A 10,902-nucleotide genomic window follows, 5' to 3' on the forward strand; every position below is an offset into this window, starting at 1 on the left:
TACCATCCTCTTGGTAAAGTTATACATCTTTACGTTACGCTATAGACTGAATATGCCGGTATGTGACAATATCTTACAGTTCTCTCAGTCCCATTGCATGAGAATTAGTGACCAAGTAAAAGTCACTTTTCACCCCAGTTGCTCACACACATGCACACATTTATCTCCAGTTTGGTCACAGGTAAATAGACTCGCGTCCTTCAACTGGAACCCTTTCCAGGTTCTCCATGAAATAAATAGTGTATGATCTATAGCCTTCTGTGTTAATGATGACGACAGTTTGGTATAATGTCAACATTCATATTCTCCCCTGTTATCCTAGCGCTATATAATCTGCGGGTGCTCTGTAAATAAAAGGATGCCTGAGGGACCATCTCTAAAGGAGTACAGATGAACCCCTCGTCCCTGGAAATCAGTAGGTCGAACATACGTGTGATGCTTCTCACCATTACGTCTACATTATCTCCCACCCATCTGCCCCCCATTCTGCTCCTTTCTTTCTCCCCTTATCTTCCGCCTCCATGGGGATGATTTGTGTCCACAGAGGTGAGAATAATGTGATGGGTGGAGGCAGGGTGCAAGAGAGGTCCCTAGCCATGTACGATTTGCTATAGGTCCCAAAATGTACTCATGAAAATGAAAGTCAAAAAAAAAAATGAAGAAAATATTTGAGATGTTACACAGATTTATTTTCATGTATTTTATTCTATCTTTTGCAATGGCAGGTTCTAGGGATGCTGCACCTAAGAGACTAAACATGACACGATCAGTAAGTATATCTACTTATCTGACGCAGACAACCTCCGCTACTGCTGGCACTTCCGCCAGGGCTTCTATGACTGAGCAACAGCGTCACATGAGCTTCTGGTGCCGACACCAGACACCAGGGAGTCAGAAGCAGTGGTCAGTCGGGGCTTTTCTGCCTATAGAAATGCCTTTTAACCCCCTATATGCCACTCTGCCGCTAGAAATGCTTTTTAACCCCCTATATGCCACTCTGCCTCTAGGAATGCCTTTTAGCCTTTATGCCACTCTGATCTGCCTTTTAACCCCCTTTACATTTATCTCTGAAGTATGTTATTTATTTATTTCTTATTTTCAGGACACCTGTAAATGGATACACCTGGCTTCTCATATTGCCCTCACCTCACTGCTGGACTGATTAATTGTATTAATTGTATTTGTAACAATGTGATTGAATTTGTGTAAACTAAAAACCACATATGTTTGTTACATCGATTACGGTGTTTGTGAGTAACAAGGAAGCAAGTAACATTTTCAATGGTGTTTGTCACAGGAGCAAAGGGGTAAATGCAGATGGGGGGTGGATTGAAGTACATATGATGGTTGGAGAGTCCCCTTAATACGTTGCCGATCTATTATCAGGGATACTTTCCAGCTCTACAAGGAGGTAGCTGAGTGAGTCTTGAAGGGTTAATTCTGTTGATGCAAACAGTTAGGCGATAAGTGTTTGGCGGTGTTTACGTTGGTATTCCAGATAATCACATACAGCGAAACACATACCTGCTGGATGCTCCGTCCCTGATCTTTCATTAGAGGCATCTAAACTCTCCTCCAGCAACATCTAATGAATGTTACATGTGTGATTAGAGCGCATCGTCTGTGCGGCAGCTTTGATTTTGTGTAATCTGCCTTTCAGAGGCGTTTCAGCATGAATGCCATTAATTGGCTGAATTCTTCCAGATGTCCTTTCAGCTTTACAGGAATTTCGATAAGGAGAGCGGCAGGGGGTGCAACAAGCAATAAACTGTTAACTGGCCTTCATGACTACACGAAGGCTGCCTTCATTTTCATTAATGACACATCTGCACTCACCCTCCCGATGCTTTGATTTCCTTACGTCAATCTCTTTGGAACTGAAACGCTGAACTCGTCTGGCGCCGAAGTCCAATTTCACAACCCGCAAAGAGTTTGTTGGCGGACGGGAGCAAATACTGAATAGATACACGAATAAATATATTTCTTCGAAAAACAAATTATTTAATCGTCCTTAAGCAGGGTTCATCCATCCTTCAGTTCACGGCACGATCTTCCGACTCCTTCTCACATGGGCTCTATCTTACACAGACTTACAGATGTCTATTCATGCTCACATACACTAATACATACATACATACGTACATACATACATTCCTGCTCATGGGCAGCCACGGCTCATTGAGGCTGGCCTGTGTGGTCAAATACAACAAACTACTATAACTCAAATTGTAGAGAAAGTTAATGCCGGTTCTGGTAGAAGGATTACCAACAGACCGGCCACGGTGCCCATACTGACCCCCCCCTGTCCCCTACCGAATGCGCCTACAATGGGCACGTGCGCATACCAACTGGACCGTGGCGCAATGGAAGAAGGAGGTCTGATCTGAGGAATGGCGTGGATGGACGTGTGCGTCATTTACCTTAAGAATACATGGCACCAGGATGCATCCGTGGAGGCCGCACCTCACAACTTACAGGATCTACACGACGTAATGTACGGTGACCTTGCTGTGTTCCACGGGTCAGTTCAGAATTATTTCAAAAGGGCCTCTACCTTCACTGGGTCGTTTTAGGTTGGGAGGGCTCTTTCTGAACAAATCTGAGCCAGCACAGGGAGACGCGGATAATCGGTCATAACACTATATTACTCCACCAAACTTTAAAACCAAACATCTAGAGGCACTATTCATCAGCTCCTTGTTTGCACTTGAAATAGAGTGTGGAGAACATTTTATTTGTTTTTTCAAAATATCAATTACATGAATACCCAAATCTCATTCCAAAGAACCCGGTTTTATTAGGATTCCTAGAGGTCCAAAAGGAGAGCGAGCCAGCCCATTTCTGTTCATACCCAATTTCATTTAGCACCATTTGGATATTGGGCTGTTGAGGTATGCGGTGTAAGAGACGACATTTCCACCCCAAGAAGTCTTTCCTGCTGTTTTATTTCACATACATCTCGTTTGATACATTGAAAAATATCAATCTAACGCTGAGCTTCCGTGTGGGTTTGGTTAATAAATAGTCCTTTCAACATATTCAATTACTTGATAATTAACACTAAACATGCTACAAAAACTTGGCGCGTCATCAATTCCTGAATAAGAGAAGAGCTGATGAGTAGTAATACCGGAGGTAATCAGGGCCAGACTGGACTGCCAGGAAATTTCCCAGCCGGCTACCTCTCCTGGGGCCGGCCATGAAATTATACGTGTGACTGCGGCTGCCGACGCGTATAACATAACTATTACTGTCTAAAAGACAAAAAAGGTCCGGCTTCTCTACCGTACTGGATCCAGTCCCCATGACCCCTCTATGTGAATTGTATGCCGTTTAGGGGGCTGTGTGTGTAATTATATATAGATGTATAGGTAACTGCTAATAGCCTGCTCCTTTTGGTGTAGCGGTGACGTAACCTGCCTTACATGCAAAGCATTGCTGGTTCGTGTCCTGATGGCTTCTGCCGGGTGATGAAGTGTAATTATAGTGTGATAATAGCTGTGTATATATGTTTGTTGTTAGTGTGAATGTAAAGTTTTAGAGTGTGCGCAAATGAGTATTAGGAGAAAGTAGGGTCATATACCCACGTCTAAAAAAACGAGACCAACTGCCTGGTGGTGTAAAGGTAAGGAAACCTGCATACCGTACAAGGGATCGCTGGTTCGTGAGAGTGTAGTAGAGTTAAGTTTCTGTAATATATATTGTGTCCGCAGGAGGGCAGCAGAGGATTCATATAAATAATGGCTCTGTTTTATACATTTTCTCCACTAGATGGCAGCAGAGCTTAAATGGTAAACAGAGGTCTGTAATGCACCGTTCCAGCAGGGTATTAACCCCTTAAGGACCGGGCTCATTTTTCGTTTTCTACCCTGTGGGACCGAGGCTGTTTTGACACTTTTGTGGTGCTTGTGTTCAGGTGTAATTTTCTCCTCACCCATTTAGTGTACCCACATAAGTTATATATTGTTTTTTTCAGGACAAGATGGGCTTTCTTCAGATACCATTATTTTGATCGTATCATCTTATTTACTATAAAAAAATAAAAAAAACATGGTGAAAAATTGAAAAAAAAGACATTTTATGACTTTTATTTGAAAAATCTTTTACTCACCTAAAAAAGCAAGTAAAAAAACTAGCTAAATAGATTCTACTACTTGTCCTGAGTTTAGAGATACCCAATGTTTTTATGTTTTTTTGCTGTTTTTTGTACGTTATAGGGCAATAAGTACAAGCAGCGTTTTATGATTTCCAAATCTTTTTTAACAAATCTGGTCAGTCTGCCTCCATCTCCTCTTTGGAACATCTTTGAAGCCGGTTAACTCAATTTAACCCCCTCAAACCATATATTTTTGAAAACTAGACACCCCAGGGTATTCCAAATGCTGTTATTTTAACCCTTTCCATGCACCAATTATACAACTACACTTTGTCAAACTTTGTAATAGTAATTTTTTTTATTTTTTTTTCCACACAAATTGTACTTTAGTTATAGATATACAGGTTCTGGTATATGTCACTATCAAACAACACCCCAATGTGTGTTCAGCAACATCTCCTGAGTACAGCGATACCCCACATGCATGGGTTTGTCAGATTGTTTGGCTGGTAAAAGGCTACTTTTGGGGCATGCGTAATCCAGGTGGTCATTTGGCCATTCTGCCTCCATCTCCTCTTTGGAATATCTTTGAAGCCGGTTAACTCAATTTAACCCATTCAAACCATATATTTTGGAAAACTAGACACCCCAGGGTATTCCGAATGCTGTTATTTTAACCCTTTCCATGCACCAATTATAGAACTACACTTTGTCAAACTTTGTAATAGTAATTTTTTTTCACACAAATTGTACTTTAGTTATAGATATACAGGTTCTGGTATATGTCACTGTCAAACAACCCCCCAATATGTGTTCAGGAACATCTCCTGAGTGCAGTGATACCCGACATGCATGGGTTTGTCGGGTTGTTTCAGATTTAAAATGCCACATTTGGGAAGTGCGCTTTTTTTCTCCATTTTGGTCAGTCTGTACCTATGCCCTATCTGTGAGCTAGGCCACTCCAATTTACCCCATCAGCCATTTTTTTTATATATTAGACACCCCTTGGGTATTTGAAGTGCTTTTATTTTAACTCTGAGATTTTTGAGAAATTTTAGCACTTGCTCAAAATAATAAACTTTATTTTTTTATTTTTTTTATTTTTTTTAATACTTTTTTTATATTTTTTTTTACACATTGTGCTGGTACTGGATGGTTCATCTAGTGACATCACTGCATAATTATTTTTAAATGTTAGCACATTTTTTTTTTTCCATTTTTTTATTTTTTATTTTTTTTTTTGAATATTTTACTAATCACATAGTGATTAGAAAGCTGGGCTCCATTGACTTGCATGGTTGAATGCAGTACCTGTATTCAACCAGCAAGTGGAGCCAGTTCTCTAGAGGGTCTGGAGACCCTCTAGCGAACTTTTTCGTCTTTATTGTTGTAGTTCCCGGGCCGCCGCCATCTTACTTGATGGCGAAGATCACCGGCAGCTGCGGCTGTGACCGCTCTCCGGAGCGGTCACAGCCCACCTAAAGGTAAGTGTTTGGTGTCGCTGGATGCCTCCTGATCGAGGCATTCCAGCGACACCATTTAAGTTTAGGAGGCGATCGTTGATCGCCTCCTAAACGCTTTTAAAACGGGCGTCCGCCGCCATACAATGTATGGCGGCTGTTGACGCCCCGGGGAGGGGCCAGACATGGCCCCCGATGCCGATCTCGGCCTTGCTGGATGCCTCGACATCGAGGCATTGCAGCAAGGCCGTTTAAGCGAAGAAAGTGATCCTTGATCACTTTCTAAGCTTATTTAACTTTTTGACGGTTCAGGACCGTCAAAGGTCATTTAGTGACCTTCTTGTCATGACGGTCCTGAACCGGCAAAGGTCGCGAAGGGGTTAATGCCAAGTAATGGGAACTGATGCTGTCGCTCTCAGGTCTCGCACAATGCTTTGCAAGCCTACAAAATCATGGTTTTGAGTTGTGCTTTTATTAAGGAAACGGCTACATTTGGAATTTTACTTTCTCAGCCACAGGGGAGCAGAGCAACCCCCCCCCCCTGCACCACAGATGAAACAGCCCCGCCGCTAAAGCCGGTCAAAAAGCACGCCTCGCAGGAACGCTTGCCATGGAGACGGAGGAGGAAAAACTAGCAAAAACTAATAAAAAAATGGATGAAAGTATTCTAGAGTCATTGCATGCAGACAGCAAGGAAATGTGGTAAAAGATGTACCAGGGGGGAAATCAGTAGAAAGGGGGCCCCTGTACCCACTTCCCCGAGAACAGAACCCCTTCTAATGTCAGGGCCCATTGTCAGCAGGGAGGAGGCTAGCCATCAGTCCCCTCCAAAAGCCCCAGTGTCGGAAGGTTCAGTCACAAGTACTAATCGCAGAGCGTCTCAACTATATAAACTAACACACCGGAGCCGTGGCGCTTTCTGTAGACAGCGCTAGGGGGTATTACTGTATACAGAGCTGGGGGTTATTACTGTATACAGCGCTGGGGGTTATATTACTGTATACAGCGCTAGGGGTTATTACTGTATACATCGCTGGGGGTTATTACTGTATACAGCGCTGGGGTATTACTGTATACAGCACTAGAGGTTATATTACTGTATATAGCGCTGGAGGGTTATATTACTGTATATAGCGCTGAAGGGTTATATTACTGTATACAGTGCCGGGGGTTATATTATTTTATACAGCGCTGGGGGGGAGTTATGTTACTGTATACGGCGCTGGGGGGTTATATTGCTTTATATAATGCTGGAGGTTAATATTACTGTATACAGCACTGGGAGGTTATAGTACTGTATACAGTGCTGGGGGTTATTACTGTATACAGCGCTGGGGGTTATATTACTGTATACAGTGCTGGGGGTTATTACTGTATACAGCGCTGGGGGTTATATTACTGTATACAGTGCTGGGGGCTTATATTACTGTATACAGTGCTGGGGGTTATATTACTGTATACAGCGCTGGGGGTTATATTACTGTATACGGCGCTGGGGCTTATATTACTGTATACAGCGCGGGGGGGTTATATTACTGTATACAACGCTGGGGGGTTATTACTGTATACAGCGCTGGGGGTATATTACTGTATACAGCACTGGGGGTTATATTATTGTATACAGCGCCGGGGGGGTTATATTACTGTATATAGCGATGGGGGGGTCATCTTACTGTATACAGCGCTGGGGAGTTATATTACTGTATACAGCGCTGGGGGTTATATTACTGTATACAGCGCTGGGGGTTATATTACTGTATACAGCACTGGGGGGTTATATTACTGTATACAGCGCTGGGGTGTTATATTATTGTATACAGTGCTGGGAGTTATATTACTGTGTACAGCGCTGGGGGTTATATTACTGTATATATCGCTGGGGGTTATTACTGTATACAGCACTGGGGGTGATATTACTGTATACAGCGCTTGGGGTGATATTACTGTATACAGTGCTGGGGGTTATATTACTGTATACAGCGCTGGGGGGTTATATTACTGTATACAGCGCTGGGGGTTATATTACTGTATACAGCGCTGGGTGGTTTCTATTACTGTATACAGCTCTTATATATTTATTTTAAATAGCTGCGGATGAAGCATGCGCTTCCCTCATATTAAACAGTAATAAAATGATATTATATATTATTATTATATATCCAATTATATTAAGCACAAAGAACAGCAAACAGGAGATGCGCTGCCGGAGAAATGTATCGTCTTCTTTAACACAAAAGCACTTCACTTACTGTGAAGGGGTAATGGGGGTAAGGGTTACTTTGGATGAAAGTACTTATCTTACTGCACGGTGGTCAGCTACAAATACATGTGTTGGGGCGATTTACTGAGCTCATCCACCAAGCATTGAGCATAACGGGGGGCATCCTAATGTCACATGATCCCCAGCAATAGCGTGCGCTAGGGCTGCAGATAATGTAAGTGAAAGATAAAAAATCTTGTCATTTTGGAAAATTGTAATGATTCAGCTATAATAAAATGCAGCACGAGTAATGAGGACGTTGATACATTATTACACAAAGTGTTACATCACTAATACAGCATTTATTATTATTACTATTATTATTAATAATATTATTACTACTATTATTAATAATATTATTACTATTAGTATTGTTATATTTTATGATTATTATTAGTATTATTGCTATTATTATTATAGTTATTAATAATATTATTACTATTGTTATCGATACAGTCCTTTATTTTATAAAAATGTTGCATCATTGAATATTTTGGTTGACAATGAACCCCATAAATTTCCCGGTGCCCCCTGAGGCTGGGGTGAGGATGAACAGACGCCATGTCTGAAACTTTGTATAGCGCATACTATAGTCCAATCTTATAGCATAAAGCGCAGATGTTGCCCCGTTATACGTCGTTCACATAATAATGATTATTATTGCCCCTCTCCATGCGGTAGCCGTCCTCCGATGAATATCACGGTTTATTCACGTATTGTTACGGCGAGGTCTGCCCCCCGCAGGCTGTCAGGATCTCCTGGTAGGAATGGAGGTGGATCTCGCAGGTAGAGGGCGGCCCTGATTGATCCACCTGGGTCAGGACTGCTGGGCTGTTCAGTGATTTCCAAAGAGCTGCTTTGATTTTGCTGCTTAATCCACTCTTTCTATTAAGAAATGTAAACCCAAAAGACCCCACAAGTTTGCTTGGGGGGCTGCTGTCAACTTTCTGCTCCCCTGAAAAGCCTGTTTGGGGTGAATTGGGGAATTATCTGCTCAATCAAGCAGCAGGCCAAGGCCCTGGAATATAATATTGGTTGCAGATCGGCGGAGCTCTGGGGTCTGGATTATTACACCAAAATCTACCCCGTGGAGGGATTGTTTGGACTCCGGCTGAACTGTTACAGTAAGGACACGGAGGGCCGGTGAGTGGCTTGTTTACAAGACAAGCATCTGGTTTTATTTATCAATAAAAAGGTTGTGTTTTTTAAAATACAAACTGGGCCGAAAGGGTTAAACCCTGTGTTTTATGCTGTTGTGATGTAGCATCTGAGATGTTTGCCGCTCGCTTATATGTCTTTAACAATACGATTGTGTTTGCCTTCCGATGGGCCGCTGTGGCACACAGAGGGTTAATATTGTAGCGCTGTTTACTCTTTGTGCAGAGTTTATGTCCATGTTCTGGGGTTTGATTCGCTCGCTGGGCCGCGGCGTGGCGGTTACCCTCTCATGTGGGTAAAGCTGATAGTTCCAAGTTCTTGATGCTGATACGTTGTATATATTGTGTATATAAGTAGTAATAATAATAATAGTAATAATGCCGTCTGCCATTTTTGTTTGCTATGTGTTATTTAAAGCCTCCCGAACGCCCCTAGACGGCGTGTACTGGACGTTCCATGTTTAATTGCCCGGATAATTCTGATATATCTGCCGGGTTGCGTCGGGGGCCCCGCGCGGGATATATCTGCCGGGTTGCGTCGGGGTCCCCGCGCGGGATATATCTGCCGGGTTGCGTCGGGGGCCCCTAAAGAAGCCTTCAGGGCCAGAACGATGACTGGAGTCGCTAGGCCGGTATTCTAGGAATAGTAGGAACTACATTGACATTTTGTAACCAAATTCTTCCCCTTGGAACTCCGCCAGGAGCGGCTCTGCACCTCGTTCACCTGGAGCTGACCGTGGTGGACGTTAATGACCAGAGCCCAGAGTGGACAATGGAGCCCTCGCCTTTCCTGGCTGCGGTGTTACCTTCTGCTGGCCCGGGAACACGTGTGTATAAGCTACATGCTATGGATAAAGACGAAGGCATGAGCGGAGAAGTGGAGTATTTCTTATTGGAAGGTAATAATTCCATATACACATTGTATATGATCCCGATGCGTTCCTCTCTCCTTCAAATTTCTATTTGGGTTTAGTAGAGGACATGCTGTGATAGAGAGCAGATGCGTGCCATTTCTGGTGGGTATCCCAGAACCTTTTCTGCAAGCCCCTGTAGGGTTTTTAATTTGGCATTGGGGCGAGAGTGTTCTTGCTTGAGGATTTGATGTACATTTTTATGACATCTATTGGCTTTCCAGGTGGAGAAGACAGATTTGTCGTTGACCGTAGCACAGGTTGGTTACGGACAACTAACCAGAGTCTACAGGAAGGTCAGGATTATCTGCTCAACGTGCAGGCCGCTGATAAGCTTGGGATGAGAGGTTCCCCGGCTGTCGTGTCTGTGATCGCCGGTGTCAGACCCTCACAATTTAAACAAGCTTCATACACCGTACACGTTCCAGAAAGCGCTGCCCCGGGAAGCACGTAAGTCGCCATTCAATGGTCTCTTTGGGTTTGGAGCCACTGCCCGTGATGGATTGACCTGTTCTCCATCTTCTAGGTTGGTGACCGTATCCGTGATATCACATCAAAGCAATCCCCTGAGCTACGGCATGGTTGCAGATCCCCAAAGCTTGTTCTCCGTTGACCGGATCACTGGCGAGGTGACGCTCATCAGGGCTGTAGATTTTGAGAGTGACCGCACCAGTTTCTGTTGGGAGTTACCGCTACCGAAAAGCCGACGGACCTGAAGAGCACCGTGCAGGTAGCCCAACAGACTGTGGACGGGGTCTCGGAGTATTTCTCTGTATACGTCTCTGTACAGAACTTCTCAATAGGGAGTTTATTAAAAACACAGCTATGGGTTTAATTCCCTGCCCTGAAGAGCTTACAGTCTTTTGGTATATGAAACAGGAGATGTTTATTTTTGAACTCATGAGCCACTCATGATCACTGACTTAGGAAGCCGCAATATATGCTGTTATGTAGCCAGGTAGTCATTATGTTTTAATGAAGTACGAGATCAGGAAACAGAGCGCCTATAATGTTCTTC

At 43.3% G+C, this 10,902-nt stretch overlaps 1 protein-coding gene across 1 annotated transcript; it reads left to right on the forward strand.

Annotated features, from left to right (window-relative positions):
- The first annotated feature begins 8,583 nt into the window (after positions 1–8,583).
- On the forward strand, positions 8,584–10,600 carry LOC128504314 (cadherin-23-like). Its single transcript, XM_053474350.1, has 4 exons — positions 8,584–8,602; positions 9,675–9,872; positions 10,109–10,334; positions 10,411–10,600. Exons 1-4 carry the CDS (start codon positions 8,584–8,586, stop codon positions 10,598–10,600), a joined length of 633 nt encoding a protein of 210 aa, XP_053330325.1.
- Positions 10,601–10,902: the final 302 nt, after the last annotated feature.

Source organism: Spea bombifrons, chromosome 9 (assembly GCF_027358695.1).
Source record: "Spea bombifrons isolate aSpeBom1 chromosome 9, aSpeBom1.2.pri, whole genome shotgun sequence".
Taxonomy (NCBI): Eukaryota; Metazoa; Chordata; class Amphibia; order Anura; family Pelobatidae; genus Spea; species Spea bombifrons.